General features: G+C 38.0%; 1 protein-coding gene across 11 annotated transcripts in view; it reads right to left on the bottom strand.

Moving 5' to 3' along the window:
* Positions 1 to 20022, bottom strand: part of LOC143073654 (uncharacterized) — a 61264-nt gene that overhangs the window by 32645 nt on the left and 8597 nt on the right. For 10 of the 11 annotated variants that reach the window (XR_012977561.1, XR_012977562.1, XM_076249346.1 and 7 more), the window contains exons 5-8: positions 17931 to 18154; positions 14148 to 14180; positions 13620 to 13702; positions 13239 to 13256 (exon numbers count right to left, since the gene is read on the bottom strand). Coding sequence is in view for 9 of the 11 variants with exons in the window: in XM_076249346.1 (XP_076105461.1) it covers positions 13239 to 13256; positions 13620 to 13702; positions 14148 to 14180; positions 17931 to 18154 (358 nt within the window). In the remaining 2 variants the exon portion in view is untranslated. The remainder of the gene's footprint in view (positions 1 to 13238; positions 13257 to 13619; positions 13703 to 14147; positions 14181 to 17930; positions 18155 to 20022) is intronic. The other variant, XM_076249347.1, reaches the window with a different exon arrangement.

Here is a 20022-nt window from a genome sequence, read left to right as displayed (position 1 = left end):
CCAAGTACAATTATTTCAATAATATAGAAATTTTAATTTTAGAAAAAAATGTTTTGAGAAGTGTGGATACAGTTCTTTTACATGCAGATATACATTATATAGTATGAGAAAAAGTAACTAGATCAAGGGTACAATACTTCCTAGTTTTAAAAATTGAATGATTTACATAGAGTAATACTGTGAAATTTAAAAGGAGCAAATGTTAGATTGGATTTTTTTGGCCAAATGTCAGACTTTTCAAATCTCTCTTATTACTGTTTCCCATTTGTGTCATCAACTTGCTACCTTAATAATTCTTTGATTGATTGCTGTCTGTTTAACACCTAGTGAGTAGTGGCAAATGTCTTGTTTATATATGAAAATGGAATCCAAGAACATTTACTTTCAACAATCAATAGCAAAAAAAGATATTATTATTTCATTTTCAAGCAGCACTTATAACACATTAATCTAACACATGCTCTCTAAAGTTAGGCAAAAAAATCATCATCAAATAGCATCTACACTGACATAGTTTAAATCATGCTCTCTATCCATTGTATAACTATATCTGATGTAAAGGCTTATCACCTAAAGCTTTACATAAATTACTATCATTCTTTAGAACATTGTTATACACAGTATAACATTTCAATTTCTTGCACTGTAAAATTTAAAAAGATGCAAGTGTCTTTTAAAACAGCTAAGAAATGGACATTGAGGGACAGTATCATGCAATAACTGCTTTAATATTCATAAATGTTTCAAAATGACAAAAAACTATTATGCAAGGTGAAATAGTTTCCCAATTGTCAGCTTTAGCTTGCATTGTACAATTCTGCATAACAAATTAACTACGTCAAGTTTCTATACATATGTGTACTGGTAACTGATTTTTTCTTCAAATTTTACATAACAAGATTTGATCATATTTAATTAATGAATTAGTCTTTAACTCTATACAAAATTTTAAGAGCTTTTTCTTTTGACCTCAACCGATACAGTAGTGCCTGTCTCCATTCAAATCACTCTCCATCTTTTGACCTCAACCCATACAGTAGTGCCTGTCTCCATGCTAATCACTCTCCATCTTTTGACCTCAACCCATACAGTAGTGTCTGTCTCCATGCTAATCACTCTCCATCTTTTGACCTCAACCCATACAGTAGTGCCTGTCTCCATGCAAATCACTCTGCATCTTTTGACCTCAACCCATACAGTAGTGCCTGTCTCCATGCTAATCACTCTCCATCTTTTGACCTCAACCCATACAGTAGTGTCTGTCTCCATGCTAATCACTCTCCATCTTTTGACCTCAACCCATACAGTAGTGCCTGTCTCCATGCAAATCACTCTCCATCTTTTGACCTCAACCCATACAGTAGTGCCTGTCTCCATTCAAATCACTCTCCATCTTTTGACCTCAACCCATACAGTAGTGCCTGTCTCCATGCTAATCACTCTCCATCTTTTGACCTCAACCCATACAGTAGTGCCTGTCTCCATTCAAATCACTCTCCATCTTTTTACCTTACCCCATACAGTAGTGCCTGTCTCCATGCTAATCACTCTCCATCTTTTGACCTTAACCCATACAGTAGTGCCTGTCTCCATGCTAATCACTCTCCATCTTTTGACCTTAACCCATACAGTAGTGCCTGTCTCCATGCTAATCACTCTCCATCTTTTGACCACAACCCATACAGTAGTGCCTGTCTCCATGCAAATCACTCTCCATCTTTTGACCTCAACCCATACAGTAGTGCCTGTCTCCATTCAAATCACTCTCCATCTTTTGACCTTACCCATACAGTAGTGCCTGTCTCCATGCTAATCACTCTCCATCTTTTGACCTTAACCCATACAGTAGTGCCTGTCTCCATGCTAATCACTCTCCATCTTTTGACCTCAACCCATACAGTAGTGCCTGTCTCCATGCTAATCACTCTCCATCTTTTGACCTCAACCCATACAGTAGTGCCTGTCTCCATGCAAATCACTCTCCATCTTTTGACCTTAACCCATACAGTAGTGCCTGTCTCCATGCTAATCACTTTCCATCTTTTGACCTCAACCCATACGGTAGTGCTTTTCTCCATGCAAATCACTCTCCATCTTTTGACCTTAACCCATACAGTAGTGCCTGTCTCCATGCTAATCACTCCATCTTTTGACCTTAACCCATACAGTAGTGCCTGTCTCCATGCTAATCACTCTCCATCTTTTGACCTCAACCAATACAGTAGTGCCTGTCTCCATGCAAATCACTCTCCATCTTTTGACCTCAACCCATACAGTAGTGCCTGTCTCCATTCAAATCACTCTCCATCTTTTGACCTTAACCCATACAGTAGTGCCTGTCTCCATGCTAATCACTCTCCATCTTTTGACCTCAACCCATACAGTAGTGCCTGTCTCCATGCAAATCACTCTGCATCTTTTGACCTTAACCCATACAGTAGTGCCTGTCTCCATGCTAATCACTCTCCATCTTTTGACCTCAACCCATACGGTAGTGCCTGTCTCCATGCAAATCACTCTCCATCTTTTGACCTTAACCCATACAGTAGTGCCTGTCTCCATGCTAATCACTCTCCATCTTTTGACCTCAACCCATACAGTAGTGCCTGTCTCCATGCTAATCACTCTCCATCTTTTGACCTTAACCCATACAGTAGTGCCTGTCTCCATGCAAATCACTCTCCATCTTTTGACCTCAACCCATACAGTAGTGCCTGTCTCCATGCAAATCACTCTCCATCTTTTGACCTTAACCCATACAGTAGTGCCTGTCTCCATGCAAATCACTCTCCATCTTTTGACCTTAATCCATACAGTAGTGTCTGTCTCCATGCAAATCACTCTCCATCTTTTGACCTCAACCCATACAGTAGTGTCTGTCTCCATGCTAATCACTCTGCATCTTTTGACCTTAACCCATACAGTAGTGCCTGTCTCCATTCAAATCACTCTCCATCTTTTGACCTCAACTCATACAGTAGTGCCTGTCTCCATGCAAATCACTCTCCATCTTTTGACCTTAACCCATACAGTAGTGCCTATCTCCATGCTAATCACTCTCCATCTTTTGACCTCAACCCATACAGTAGTGCCTGTCTCCATTCAAATCACTCTCCATCTTTTGACCTTAACCGATACAGTAGTGCCTGTCTTCATGCTAATCACTCTCCATCTTTTGACCTCAACCCATACAGTAGTGCCTGTCTCCATGCAAATCACTCTCCATCTTTTGACCTTAACCCATACAGTAGTGCCTGTCTCCATTCAAATCACTCTCCATCTTTTGACCTCAACCCATACCGTAGTGCCTGTCTCCATGCAAATCACTCTCCATCTTTTGACCTCAACCCATAGGGTAGTGCCTGTCTCCATGCTAATCACTCTCCATCTTTTGACCTCAACCCATACGGTAGTGCCTGTCTCCATGCAAATCACTCTCGATCTTTTGACCTCAACCCATACGGTAGTGCCTGTCTCCATGCTAATCACTCTCCATCTTTTGACCTCAACCCATACGGTAGTGCCTGTCTCCATGCAAATCACTCTCCATTTTTTGACCTTAACCCATACAGTAGTGCCTGTCTCCATGCAAATCACTCTCCATCTTTTGACCTCAACCCATACAGTAGTGCCTGTCTCCATGCTACTCACTCTCCATCTTTTGACCTCAACCCATACAGTAGTGCCTGTCTCCATGCTAATCACTCTCCATCTTTTGACCTTAACCCATACAGTAGTGCCTGTCTCCATGCAAATCACTCTCCATCTTTTGACCTCAACCCATACAGTAGTGCCTGTCTCCATGCAAATCACTCTCCATCTTTTGACCTTAACCCATACAGTAGTGCCTGTCTCCATGCAAATCACTCTCCATCTTTTGACCTCAACCCATACAGTAGTGCCTGTCTCCATGCAAATCACTCTCCATCTTTTGACCTTAACCCATACCGTAGTGCCTGTCTCCATGCTAATCACTCTCCATCTTTTGACCTCAACCCATACGGTAGTGCCTGTCTCCATGCAAATCACTCTCCATCTTTTGACCTCAACCCATACAGTAGTGCCTGTCTCCGTGCTAATCACTCTCCATCTTTTGACCTCAACCCATACAATAGTGCCTGTCTCCATTCAAATCACTCTCCATCTTTTGACCTTAACCCATACAGTAGTGCCTGTCTCCATGCAAATCACTCTCCATCTTTTGACCTTAACCCATACAGTAGTGTCTGTCTCCATGCAAATCACTCTCCATCTTTTGACCTCAACCCATACAGTAGTGCCTGTCTCCATGCTAATCACTCTCCATCTTTTGACCTCAACCCATACAGTAGTGCCTGTCTCCATTCAAATCACTCTCCATCTTTTGACCTTAACCCATACAGTAGTGCCTGTCTCCATGCAAATCACTCTCCATCTTTTGACCTCAACCCATACAGTAGTGCCTGTCTCCATGCAAATCACTCTCCATCTTTTGACCTTAACCCATACAGTAGTGCCTGTCTCCATGCAAATCACTCTCCATCTTTTGACCTTAACCCATACAGTAGTGCCTGTCTCCATTCAAATCACTCTCCATCTTTTGACCTTAACCCATACAGTAGTGCCTGTCTCCATGCTAATCACTCTCCATCTTTTTACCTTAACCCATACAGTAGTGTCTGTCTCCATTCAAATCACTCTCCATCTTTTGACCTTAACCCATACAGTAGTGCCTGTCTCCATTCAAATCACTCTCCATCTTTTGACCTCAACCCATACAGTAGTGCCTGTCTCCATGCTAATCACTCTCCATCTTTTGACCTTAACCCATACAGTAGTGCCTGTCTCCATGCTAATCACTCTCCATCTTTTGACCTCAACCCATACAGTAGTGCCTGTCTCCATGCTAATCACTCTCCATCTTTTGACCTCAACCCATACAGTAGTGCCTGTCTCCATGCTAATCACTCTCCATCTTTTGACCTCAACCCATACAGTAGTGCCTGTCTCCATTCAAATCACTCTCCATCTTTTGACCTTAACCCATACAGTAGTGCCTGTCTCCATGCAAATCACTCTCCATCTTTTGACCTCAACCCATACAGTAGTGCCTGTCTCCATGCTAATCACTCTCCATCTTTTGACCTCAACCCATACAGTAGTGCCTGTCTCCATGCTAATCACTCTCCATCTTTTGACCTTAACCCATACAGTAGTGCCTTTCTCCATGCTAATCACTCTCCATCTTTTGACCTCAACCCATACAGTAGTGCCTGTCTCCATGCAAATCACTCTCCATCTTTTGACCTCAACCCATACAGTAGTGCCCGTCTCCATGCTAATCACTCTCCATCTTTTGACCTTAACCCATACAGTAGTGCCTGTCTCCATGCTAATCACTCTCCATCTTTTGACCTCAACCCATACAGTAGTGCCTGTCTCCATGCTAATCACTCTCCATCTTTTGACCTCAACCCATACAGTAGTGCCGGTCTCCATGCTAATCACTCTCCATCTTTTGACCTCAACCCATACAGTAGTGCCTGTCTCCATGCAAATCACTCTCCATCTTTTGACCTCAACCCATACGGTAGTGCCTGTCTCCATGCAAATCACTCTCCATCTTTTGACCTCAACCCATACGGTAGTGCCTGTCTCCATGCAAATCACTCTCCATCTTTTGACCTCAACCCATACAGTAGTGCCTGTCTCCATGCTAATCACTCTCCATCTTTTGACCTTAACCCATACAGTAGTGCCTGTCTCCATGCTAATCACTCTCCATCTTTTGACCTCAACCCATACAGTAGTGCCTGTCTCCATGCAAATCACTCTCCATCTTTTGACCTCAACCCATACAGTAGTGCCTGTCTCCATGCAAATCACTCTCCATCTTTTGACCTCAACCCATACGGTAGTGCCTGTCTCCATGCAAATCACTCTCCATCTTTTGACCTCAACCCATACAGTAGTGCCTGTCTCCATGCTAATCACTCTCCATCTTTTGACCTTAACCCATACAGTAGTGCCTGTCTCCATGCTAATCACTCTCCATCTTTTGACCTCAACCCATACAGTAGTGCCTGTCTCCATGCAAATCACTCTCCATCTTTTGACCTCAACCCATACAGTAGTGCCTGTCTCCATGCAAATCACTCTCCATCTTTTGACCTCAACCCATACAGTAGTGCCTGTCTCCATGCTAATCACTCTCCATCTTTTGACCTCAACCCATACGGTAGTGCCTGTCTCCATGCAAATCACTCTCCATCTTTTGACCTCAACCCATACAGTAGTGCCTGTCTCCATGCTAATCACTCTCCATCTTTTTACCTTAACCCATACAGTAGTGTCTGTCTCCATGCTAATCACTCTCCATCTTTTGACCTCAACCCATACAGTAGTGCCTGTCTCCATGCTAATCACTCTCCATCTTTTTACCTTAACCCATACGGTAGTGCCTGTCTCCATGCAAATCACTCTCCATCTTTTGACCTCAACCCATACAGTAGTGTCTGTCTCCATGCTTATCACTCTCCATCTTTTGACCTCAACCCATACAGTAGTGCCTGTCTCCATGCTAATCACTCTCCATCTTTTTACCTTAACCCATACAGTAGTGTCTGTCTCCATGCTAATCACTCTCCATCTTTTGACCTCAACCCATACAGTAGTGCCTGTCTCCATGCTAATCACTCTCCATCTTTTTACCTTAACCCATACGGTAGTGCCTGTCTCCATGCAAATCACTCTCCATCTTTTGACCTCAACCCATACAGTAGTGTCTGTCTCCATGCTAATCACTCTCCATCTTTTGACCTCAACCCATACAGTAGTGCCTGTCTCCATGCTAATCACTCTCCATCTTTTTACCTTAACCCATACAGTAGTGTCTGTCTCCATGCTAATCACTCTCCATCTTTTGACCTCAACCCATACAGTAGTGCCTGTCTCCATGCTAATCACTCTCCATCTTTTGACCTCAACCCATACAGTAGTGCCTGTCTCCATTCAAATCACTCTCCATCTTTTGACCTCAACCCATACAGTAGTGTCTGTCTCCATGCAAATCACTCTCCATCTTTTGACCTCAACCCATACAGTAGTGCCTGTCTCCATGCTAATCACTCTCCATCTTTTGACCTCAACCCATACAGTAGTGTCTGTCTCCATGCTAATCACTCTCCATCTTTTGACCTCAACCCATACAGTAGTGCCTGTCTCCATGCAAATCACTCTCCATCTTTTGACCTTACCCATACAGTAGTGCCTGTCTCCATGCTAATCACTCTCCATCTTTTGACCTTAACCCATACAGTAGTGCCTGTCTCCATGCTAATCACTCTCCATCTTTTGACCTCAACCCATACAGTAGTGCCTGTCTCCATGCAAATCACTCTCCATCTTTTGACCTCAACCCATACAGTAGTGCCTGTCTCCATGCAAATCACTCTCCATCTTTTGACCTCAACCCATACGGTAGTGCCTGTCTCCATGCAAATCACTCTCCATCTTTTGACCTCAACCCATACAGTAGTGCCTGTCTCCATGCTAATCACTCTCCATCTTTTGACCTTAACCCATACAGTAGTGCCTGTCTCCATGCTAATCACTCTCCATCTTTTGACCTCAACCCATACAGTAGTGCCTGTCTCCATGCTAATCACTCTCCATCTTTTGACCTCAACCCATACAGTAGTGCCTGTCTCCATGCTAATCACTCTCCATCTTTTGACCTCAACCCATACGGTAGTGCCTGTCTCCATGCAAATCACTCTCCATCTTTTGACCTCAACCCATACGGTAGTGCCTGTCTCCATGCAAATCACTCTCCATCTTTTGACCTCAACCCATACGGTAGTGCCTGTCTCCATGCAAATCACTCTCCATCTTTTGACCTCAACCCATACAGTAGTGCCTGTCTCCATGCTAATCACTCTCCATCTTTTGACCTTAACCCATACAGTAGTGCCTGTCTCCATGCTAATCACTCTCCATCTTTTGACCTCAACCCATACAGTAGTGCCTGTCTCCATGCAAATCACTCCATCTTTTGACCTCAACCCATACAGTAGTGCCTGTCTCCATGCAAATCACTCTCCATCTTTTGACCTCAACCCATACAGTAGTGCCTGTCTCCATGCAAATCACTCTCAATCTTTTGACCTCAACCCATATGGTAGTGCCTGTCTCCATGCAAATCACTCTCCATCTTTTGACCTGAACCCATACAGTAGTGCCTGTCTCCATGCTAATCACTCTCCATCTTTTTACCTGAACCCATACAGTAGTGTCTGTCTCCATGCTAATCACTCTCCATCTTTTGACCTCAACCCATACAGTAGTGCCTGTCTCCATGCTAATCACTCTCCATCTTTTTACCTTAACCCATACGGTAGTGCCTGTCTCCATGCAAATCACTCTCCATCTTTTGACCTCAACCCATACAGTAGTGTCTGTCTCCATGCTAATCACTCTCCATCTTTTGACCTCAACCCATACAGTAGTGCCTGTCTCCATGCTAATCACTCTCCATCTTTTTACCTTAACCCATACAGTAGTGTCTGTCTCCATGCTAATCACTCTCCATCTTTTGACCTCAACCCATACAGTAGTGCCTGTCTCCATGCTAATCACTCTCCATCTTTTTACCTTAACCCATACGGTAGTGCCTGTCTCCATGCAAATCACTCTCCATCTTTTGACCTCAACCCATACAGTAGTGTCTGTCTCCATGCTAATCACTCTCCATCTTTTGACCTCAACCCATACAGTAGTGCCTGTCTCCATGCTAATCACTCTCCATCTTTTTACCTTAACCCATACAGTAGTGTCTGTCTCCATGCTAATCACTCTCCATCTTTTGACCTCAACCCATACAGTAGTGCCTGTCTCCATGCTAATCACTCTCCATCTTTTGACCTCAACCCATACAGTAGTGCCTGTCTCCATTCAAATCACTCTCCATCTTTTGACCTCAACCCATACAGTAGTGTCTGTCTCCATGCAAATCACTCTCCATCTTTTGACCTCAACCCATACAGTAGTGCCTGTCTCCATGCTAATCACTCTCCATCTTTTGACCTCAACCCATACAGTAGTGTCTGTCTCCATGCTAATCACTCTCCATCTTTTGACCTCAACCCATACAGTAGTGCCTGTCTCCATGCAAATCACTCTCCATCTTTTGACCTTACCCATACAGTAGTGCCTGTCTCCATGCTAATCACTCTCCATCTTTTGACCTTAACCCATACAGTAGTGCCTGTCTCCATGCTAATCACTCTCCATCTTTTGACCTTAACCCATACAGTAGTGCCTGTCTCCATTCAAATCACTCTCCATATTTTGACCTTAACCCATACAGTAGTGCCTGTCTCCATGCTAATCACTCTCCATCTTTTGACCTTAACCCATACAGTAGTGCCTGTCTCCATTCAAATCACTCTCCATCTTTTGACCTCAACCCATACAGTAGTGTCTGTCTCCATGCTAATCACTCTCCATCTTTTGACCTCAACCCATACAGTAGTGCCTGTCTCCATGCTAATCACTCTCCATCTTTTTACCTTAACCCATACAGTAGTGTCTGTCTCCATGCTAATCACTCTCCATCTTTTGACCTCAACCCATACAGTAGTGTCTGTCTCCATGCTAATCACTCTCCATCTTTTGACCTCAACCCATACAGTAGTGCCTGTCTCCATGCTAATCACTCTCCATCTTTTTACCTTAACCCATACAGTAGTGTCTGTCTCCATGCTAATCACTCTCCATCTTTTGACCTCAACCCATACAGTAGTGCCTGTCTCCATGCTAATCACTCTCCATCTTTTGACCTCAACCCATACAGTAGTGCCTGTCTCCATTCAAATCACTCTCCATCTTTTGACCTCAACCCATACAGTAGTGTCTGTCTCCATGCAAATCACTCTCCATCTTTTGACCTCAACCCATACAGTAGTGCCTGTCTCCATGCTAATCACTCTCCATCTTTTGACCTCAACCCATACAGTAGTGTCTGTCTCCATGCTAATCACTCTCCATCTTTTGACCTCAACCCATACAGTAGTGCCTGTCTCCATGCAAATCACTCTCCATCTTTTGACCTTACCCATACAGTAGTGCCTGTCTCCATGCTAATCACTCTCCATCTTTTGACCTTAACCCATACAGTAGTGCCTGTCTCCATGCTAATCACTCTCCATCTTTTGACCTCAACCCATACAGTAGTGCCTGTCTCCATGCAAATCACTCTCCATCTTTTGACCTCAACCCATACAGTAGTGCCTGTCTCCATGCAAATCACTCTCCATCTTTTGACCTCAACCCATACGGTAGTGCCTGTCTCCATGCAAATCACTCTCCATCTTTTGACCTCAACCCATACAGTAGTGCCTGTCTCCATGCTAATCACTCTCCATCTTTTGACCTTAACTCATACAGTAGTGCCTGTCTCCATGCTAATCACTCTCCATCATTTGACCTCAACCCATACAGTAGTGCCTGTCTCCATGCTAATCACTCTCCATCTTTTGACCTCAACCCATACAGTAGTGCCTGTCTCCATGCTAATCACTCTCCATCTTTTGACCTCAACCCATACAGTAGTGCCTGTCTCCATGCAAATCACTCTCCATCTTTTGACCTCAACCCATACGGTAGTGCCTGTCTCCATGCAAATCACTCTCCATCTTTTGACCTCAACCCATACGGTAGTGCCTGTCTCCATGCAAATCACTCTCCATCTTTTGACCTCAACCCATACAGTAGTGCCTGTCTCCATGCTAATCACTCTCCATCTTTTGACCTTAACCCATACAGTAGTGCCTGTCTCCATGCTAATCACTCTCCATCTTTTGACCTCAACCCATACAGTAGTGCCTGTCTCCATGCAAATCACTCCATCTTTTGACCTCAACCCATACAGTAGTGCCTGTCTCCATGCAAATCACTCTCCATCTTTTGACCTCAACCCATACAGTAGTGCCTGTCTCCATGCAAATCACTCTCCATCTTTTGACCTCAACCCATATGGTAGTGCCTGTCTCCATGCAAATCACTCTCCATCTTTTGACCTGAACCCATACAGTAGTGCCTGTCTCCATGCTAATCACTCTCCATCTTTTTACCTGAACCCATACAGTAGTGTCTGTCTCCATGCTAATCACTCTCCATCTTTTGACCTCAACCCATACAGTAGTGCCTGTCTCCATGCTAATCACTCTCCATCTTTTTACCTTAACCCATACGGTAGTGCCTGTCTCCATGCAAATCACTCTCCATCTTTTGACCTCAACCCATACAGTAGTGTCTGTCTCCATGCTAATCACTCTCCATCTTTTGACCTCAACCCATACAGTAGTGCCTGTCTCCATGCTAATCACTCTCCATCTTTTTACCTTAACCCATACAGTAGTGTCTGTCTCCATGCTAATCACTCTCCATCTTTTGACCTCAACCCATACAGTAGTGCCTGTCTCCATGCTAATCACTCTCCATCTTTTTACCTTAACCCATACGGTAGTGCCTGTCTCCATGCAAATCACTCTCCATCTTTTGACCTCAACCCATACAGTAGTGTCTGTCTCCATGCTAATCACTCTCCATCTTTTGACCTCAACCCATACAGTAGTGCCTGTCTCCATGCTAATCACTCTCCATCTTTTTACCTTAACCCATACAGTAGTGTCTGTCTCCATGCTAATCACTCTCCATCTTTTGACCTCAACCCATACAGTAGTGCCTGTCTCCATGCTAATCACTCTCCATCTTTTGACCTCAACCCATACAGTAGTGCCTGTCTCCATTCAAATCACTCTCCATCTTTTGACCTCAACCCATACAGTAGTGTCTGTCTCCATGCAAATCACTCTCCATCTTTTGACCTCAACCCATACAGTAGTGCCTGTCTCCATGCTAATCACTCTCCATCTTTTGACCTCAACCCATACAGTAGTGTCTGTCTCCATGCTAATCACTCTCCATCTTTTGACCTCAACCCATACAGTAGTGCCTGTCTCCATGCAAATCACTCTCCATCTTTTGACCTTACCCATACAGTAGTGCCTGTCTCCATGCTAATCACTCTCCATCTTTTGACCTTAACCCATACAGTAGTGCCTGTCTCCATGCTAATCACTCTCCATCTTTTGACCTTAACCCATACAGTAGTGCCTGTCTCCATTCAAATCACTCTCCATATTTTGACCTTAACCCATACAGTAGTGCCTGTCTCCATGCTAATCACTCTCCATCTTTTGACCTTAACCCATACAGTAGTGCCTGTCTCCATTCAAATCACTCTCCATCTTTTGACCTTAACCCATACAGTAGTGCCTGTCTCTATGCAAATCACTCTCCATCTTTTGACCTTAACCCATACAGTAGTGCCTGTCTCCATGCTAATCACTCTCCATCTTTTGACCTTAACCCATACAGTAGTGCCTGTCTCCATTCAAATCACTCTCCATCTTTTGACCTTAACCCATACAGTAGTGCCTGTCTCCATGCAAATCACTCTCCATCTTTTGACCTTAACCCATACGGTAGTGCCTGTCTCCATGCTAATCACTCTCCATCTTTTGTGCAAACAAGCAGGACTCAAACTTGAAACATTCGTGAGGATTTGTAGAAACATAAAAAAAATGTCTGATAAAAATTTTAATTTCTATAAATGCATTGAACTATTTCTTAAGGTGTCATGCTGGACTGAGGCGGCAACTTGATCTGAGAGGTGAGTAGTAAACAAAAACTATTAATTAAATTTAAAATTATCAAATTGTAAAATTAAATTTTGACTATCGGAGCGTCACTATAAAACCATATGATGGAAGAAAAATTTAATAATATGACCTCTCAGAACAATTAAGGATTCTTAAAATATTTGATTTAAACCATACCTTGTTGAATGGTACCTAAATCATAACAATGCTAAACTTTAATACAACTATATCTTTTATTTATAATTATCATGATTTTATCAATCATCAATTTCATAAATGAGAAATGTACCATAATTATAGATGTAAATGATCAAGGGAAACAACTGTTGCTCAAAAAGGACATTAGAGGGAGATAACTTAAAAAATAACTGCAAACAAATCAGTTCCTGCATTTTAGATTAAGAAAAATAGGAACTTTTTAAGCATCAATCTCCCTTAAACTCTTGACTTGAAATACAGGCATAAGTTTGTGTGTTTGAATACTAGCATTTAGTTAATCACAACCATCACAGAAAACCAAAACAATAATCTTACTTTTTCCTCATTTTTGGTCTGTGCAAAATTAAAGTAAAGATAAATATTTTTAATGAGTACAAATCTTATACTTACACTTATTATATCTTATATTTGCAAGCTGAGTATGATGAAATCAGTTATAAAGATTTGCTTGCATTATTTATTCCAAACATTTGAATCAAATTAGAAAAATAGCATTTCATTTCTGGAGCAAGGAGTCTTTATAGTAATGGTCATATTTAATCTATCCAAAAATACCCCCAAAATTATAATTCTTAAATTCTACCAAACATTTTATTCATAAAAAAAGGAAATGTTTAGCAAGAGAAAGGATATGTTTCGTTAAGACAATTTTGAAAATATTCTGTTTCACACTGAAGTTTGACAAGTAAATGTTACCTTCTTGGTACTTCATCTGTCACAGGGCCTCCTACAGCAACTGCTTTTGCAGAACTGGGTCTTGTGGGTTTTTCAGCTAAAATCTGAATATAATATCAACAAAAAGTAGAATTAATTATAACCTTGAATGCTTTATAAAGTCTGATATAGATTGATCATGCTTGTTTTATTTTTATCCTACTGACAAGATTTAGACCAGAAGCCTTGCTGACCTCTGCTTTTACTTTTAATCATTGATTGATAAAAAAAAATGTCCTCTCATAGTGAACAATTACACACAATTTGTCTCTGATTCAAGTTATTTGGCTTGGTACAGTTCTATAAATTTTAATGCTTTGTTTTTTTATAATTTCCCTGTGTTTCTTAAGTGTCTTGGTTAAGTAAAACTTTAAATTTAATCAAGTTTGGTAGTAAATCTGTGCCACCATGTTGACAAAGCATAGTAAGGAAAGTCAGGAGCTTGTAGTTCAGTGCAATCTACAATTTTCTTTTAAAGAAATAAGATTTGAATCATTATCCTCTTATTACCTTTTTATATCCAGATTTAAGTGGGTTAACATCCTGAAAGAGATAATAAAATAATTATTTGTTACCATGTCCTAGCATTCTTTTTTCATTTAAGAACTTAATAACAGAAGTAGAGGTAAAACTTAATTGTGTTTGCATAAATACAATTCCTGATATCATTATGAAAGAGGGACAAAAGATACCAAAGGGACAGTCAAACTCATAAATCTAAAACAAACTGACAATGCCATGGCTAAAAATGAAAAAGACAAAAAAATAACAGCACACTATAACATAGGAATGTAAGTTTTTCTTTAATTAAATTTCAAACCAAAGACTAGGAAATCAGTATTTGCTGCTTTTCTGCTAAGCATGTATGCTTTTAGGAATAACAGCAGAATAATGTGACTATGTAAAAGTGTATGGTGGCATATCTTTCATGGATTATCAGTTTGACTTTTAATAGTTCCCTCATTGTTATTATTTTGTTCTTTTATATTTCCATACTTTACTAAGATGAGTGTCTTGATAGTTGATTATGTAATATTTCTATACTTTACTAAGATGAGTGTCTTGATAGTTGATTATGTAATATTTCTATACTTTACTAAGATGAGTGTCTTGATAGTTGATTATGTAATATTTCAATACTTTACTAAGATGAGTGTCTTGATAGTTGATTATGTAAAATTTCAATACTTTACTAAGATGAGTGTCTTGATAGTTGATTATGTAAAATTTCTATACTTTACTAAGATGAGTGTCTTGATAGTTGATTATGTAATATTTCAATACTTTACTAAGATGAGTGTCTTGATAGTTGATTATGTAATATTTCTATACTTTACTAAGATGAGTGTCTTGATAGTTGATTATGTAATATTTCTATACTTTACTAAGATGAGTGTCTTGATAGTTGATTATGTAAAATTTCAATACTTTACGAAGATGAGTGTCTTGATAGTTGATTATGTAATATTTCTATACTTTACGAAGATGAGTGTCTTGATAGTTGATTATGTAATATTTCTATACTTTACGAAGATGAGTGTCTTGATAGTTGATTATGTAATATTTCTATACTTTACGAAGATGAGTGTCTTGATAGTTGATTATGTAATATTTCCATACTTTACGAAGATGAGTGTCTTGATAGTTGATTATGTAATATTTCCATACTTTACTAAGATGAGGGTCTTGATAGTTGATTATGTAATATTTCCATACTTTACTAAGATGAGGGTCTTGATAGTTGATTATGTAATATTTCAATACTTTACTAAGATGAGGGTCTTGATAGTTGATTATGTAATATTTCTATACTTTACTAAGATGAGTGTCTTGATAGTAGATTATGTAATATTTCAATACTTTACTAAGATGAGTGTCTTGATAGTTGATTATGTAATATTTCTATACTTTACTAAGATGAGTGTCTTGATAGTTGATTATGTAATATTTCCATTCTTTACTAAGATGAGTGTCTTGATAGTTGATTATGTAATATTTCCATACTTTACTAAGATGAGTGTCTTGATAGTTGATTATGTAATATTTCCATACTTTACTAAGATGAGTGTCTTGATAGTTGATTATGTAATATTTCCATACTTTACTAAGATGAGTGTCTTGATAGTTGATTATGTAATATTTCCATACTTTACGAAGATGAGTGTCTTGATAGTTGATTATGTAATATTTCCATACTTTACGAAGATGAGTGTCTTGATAGTTGATTATGTAATATTTCCATACTTTACGAAGATGAGTGTCTTGATAGTTGATTATGTAATATTTCTATACTTTACGAAGATGAGTGTCTTGATAGTTGATTATGTAATATTTCTATACTTTACGAAGATGAGTGTCTTGATAGTTGATTATGTAATATTTCTATACTTTACTAAGATGAGTGTCTTGATAGTTGATTATGTAATATTTCTATACTTTACTAAGATGAGTGTCTTGATAGTTGATTATGTAATATTTCTATACTTTACTAAGATGAGTGTCTTGATAGTTGATTATGTAATATTTCCATTCTTTACAAAGATGAGTGTCTTGATAGTTGATTATGTAATATTTCCATACTTTACGAAGATGAGTGTCTTGATAGTTGATTATGTAAAATTTCCATACTTTACGAAGATGAGTGTCTTGATAGTTGATTATGTAAAATTTCTATACTTTACGAAGATGAGTGTCTTGATAGTTGATTATGTAATATTTCTATACTTTACTAAGATGAGTGTCTTGATAGTTGATTATGTAATATTTCTATACTTTACTAAGATGAGTGTCTTGATAGTTGATTATGTAATATTTCTATACTTTACTAAGATGAGTGTCTTGATAGTAGATTATGTAATATTTCAATACTTTACTAAGATGAGTGTTTTGATAGTTGATTATGTAATATTTCTATACTTTACTAAGATGAGTGTCTTGATAGTTGATTATGTAATATTTCCATTCTTTACTAAGATGAGTGTCTTGATAGTTGATTATGTAATATTTCCATACTTTACTAAGATGAGTGTCTTGATAGTTGATTATGTAATATTTCCATACTTTACTAAGATGAGTGTCTTGATAGTTGATTATGTAATATTTCCATACTTTACTAAGATGAGTGTCTTGATAGTTGATTATGTAATATTTCCATACTTTACGAAGATGAGTGTCTTGATAGTTGATTATGTAATATTTCCATACTTTACGAAGATGAGTGTCTTGATAGTTGATTATGTAATATTTCCATACTTTACGAAGATGAGTGTCTTGATAGTTGATTATGTAATATTTCCATACTTTACGAAGATGAGTGTCTTGATAGTTGATTATGTAATATTTCTATACTTTACGAAGATGAGTGTCTTGATAGTTGATTATGTAATATTTCTATACTTTACGAAGATGAGTGTCTTGATAGTTGATTATGTAATATTTCTATACTTTACTAAGATGAGTGTCTTGATAGTTGATTATGTAATATTTCTATACTTTACTAAGATGAGTGTCTTGATAGTTGATTATGTAATATTTCTATACTTTACTAAGATGAGTGTCTTGATAGTTGATTATGTAATATTTCTATACTTTACTAAGATGAGTGTCTTGATAGTTGATTATGTAATATTTCCATTCTTTACAAAGATGAGTGTCTTGATAGTTGATTATGTAATATTTCCATACTTTACGAAGATGAGTGTCTTGATAGTTGATTATGTAAAATTTCCATACTTTACGAAGATGAGTGTCTTGATAGTTGATTATGTAAAATTTCTATACTTTACGAAGATGAGTGTCTTGATAGTTGATTATGTAATATTTCTATACTTTACTAAGATGAGTGTCTTGATAGTTGATTATGTAATATTTCTATACTTTACTAAGATGAGTGTCTTGATAGTTGATTATGTAATATTTCAATACTTTACGAAGATGAGTGTCTTGATAGTTGATTATGTAATATTTCTATACTTTACTAAGATGAGTGTCTTGATAGTTGATTATGTAATATTTCTATACTTTACTAAGATGAGTGTCTTGATAGTTGATTATGTAAAATTTCTATACTTTACGAAGATGAGTGTCTTAATAGTTGATTATGTAATATTTTGTATTTGAGATACTGTGCATGGGGATCAATTTGTTTATGGATTGAGGAACAAAATCTTTTCTTAGATTGTGATATTATGTTTTTGCCCAAGTCTACTTATAAGCCTTTAGAAAACAATAATTTTGTTGACCATATATTTCCAATTCCACATTTTAAATCAATAGTATTCAAAATAATGCTACCTCTTTTCGTATGTGAGCAAATGGTCTTTCATTGTCTTTGATTTGAGCCTCCAAGGCCTGTTTTAGTTTCTCTACAATCCTGTTCTGTGCAGTGATATTACTCTCCCTAGCTGCTAATACACCCAGAGCTTTCTTGAAGAATTCTATTGCATCATCAAACTTTCTCTCATTAAATGCAACAGATCCAAGTCCTTCAGAAACTTGCCAAGTTGTACGATTGTCATCTATATAAGAAAAAAGATATAAAAGAAAATTATTACATTGGTTGCAATGAATTACATTGATTTCCCAGTTAAATAAAAACCGATAATTTCACATGTGAAATAAACGTGATTATTTCACTCTCTGACGTCATACAACAATAGGTGTTGTCAAGACATTGATAACGGCATATCAAAACAAATTGTGAATGCGTAGAAAAAAGATATAAATCCTTACATGTTTTACATTAATTTCTTTAAAAAAAGCCATTTGCCAATGTAATAAAAAGAATAACTGATTAAAAAATTCAAATATCGTAAAATATTCAACTCATGACCGAACAACACTGATAATTAACTCATGCGCTACGCACATTCGTGAATATATGTGTTGTTTTCGGTCACTCATTGAATATTTTTCTCTATTTGAATTCTTCGATTAGTTATTCTAAAATCCATTGTATAATTCAAGTTTTTGTATTAAATAGAAACTAAAATAAATGTGGAATATTTCCATAGGGACACAGATGATGCCCACACTAGCATAAAACATAGTAAAGGGACATAACTCAAGAACTGTAAAGTGACAGTTAAGTGGTAATAAGCATTATACATGTATAAACATTTCATTATATTTAATTGAAACAAACTAAAGTTAGAAAATGGAAACAAAATATCATATAAGGTTATAAAGGGACAAAACTGAAGATCCTTTTTCAAAGTGCTTGTAAGCACCAATGGGTAAAGATTGTTTTAATTTTTGCATTGAACATTGCATTGTATAAAGCATTGGTTGTAGTTGATGTAATTTTTTAAATTGTTTATCTCCCTTTGTCCATAATTGCAGTTGGTAAAAATCAATTTTCAAAATTGATTCAACTACAATTATGGACAAAGGAAGATAACTCTATTTTTTTTTTAAATTTTAACAACTATTGGATTGATATTTTTGACCAGATATTAGATTCCTTTTTTTTCCATTTTCAAAGGAGCATAACTCTAGAACAGTTGAAATTCAAACTGGATTTGTATTTTGAGGTAATAAGCATTGTGTATAAGTTTAATAACATTTGGATGAGGCAAACTAAAGTCATACCAAAACAAAAAATTCAGCAATTTTTCATTTGTAAAGGGCATAACTCGACAACGGTAAATGTGATGCCACCAAAATTCAAACTTGATCTCTGTTTTATATTAATTAGCATGTTGTTTAATTTCATAACATTTGGTTGAGGTACACTTAAGTAAGAGAACGGAAACTACATTTGGTTGAGGCAAATTTGTTAAAGAACAGAAACCAATTCTGGACAAGGGTAAAACTTAATGCCCCCTCAGCTACTACGGGGGCATAAAAATATAAAAGTAACTAGGCTTACAATTGGTACGGTAGACATGCGTTTCCTCTACATAAGACAAGGATTCAAGCTCACATAATCATGGGTGTCAGAGAAATAATTTTTTTTTCTCCAAAAAAACCAGCAGAACAAGAACACATGACTATAAGTGTAACGTCTCCCACCAGTGAAAGATATCTTTTTGCATCATCTCTAATGAATATCAGTACCTATAATTTCACAGAACTAATGACTGATTTCTTATTATTCAATGATACAATTAAAACGCACTGAAATAGCAAAGCCATATCAAAACAGACAATCACAACTAATCATTGCTAGTTCATAAGCTAGTAACCTTATAAAAAATTTGCCATTCTTGTAAATCTAGGGTTGAATAATCAAATATTCTGCATCAAAGAAGATATGTGTGGCTTATATCTTCTTAAAAAAAAAGGAGCAGCTTGAAAAGATTACAGCTTTTTCTACATCTAAAAATCTGTTTTTATTTTAAAGACGTAAGATATGTCATTTTATGGAAATATATTTGATTTTGAC

This window comes from Mytilus galloprovincialis, chromosome 4 (genome assembly GCF_965363235.1).
Source record: "Mytilus galloprovincialis chromosome 4, xbMytGall1.hap1.1, whole genome shotgun sequence".
NCBI classification, from domain to species: Eukaryota; Metazoa; Mollusca; class Bivalvia; order Mytilida; family Mytilidae; genus Mytilus; species Mytilus galloprovincialis.
The sequence above is the reverse complement of the archived record's forward strand: the minus strand, read 5'-3'. Positions and strand labels throughout refer to the sequence as shown.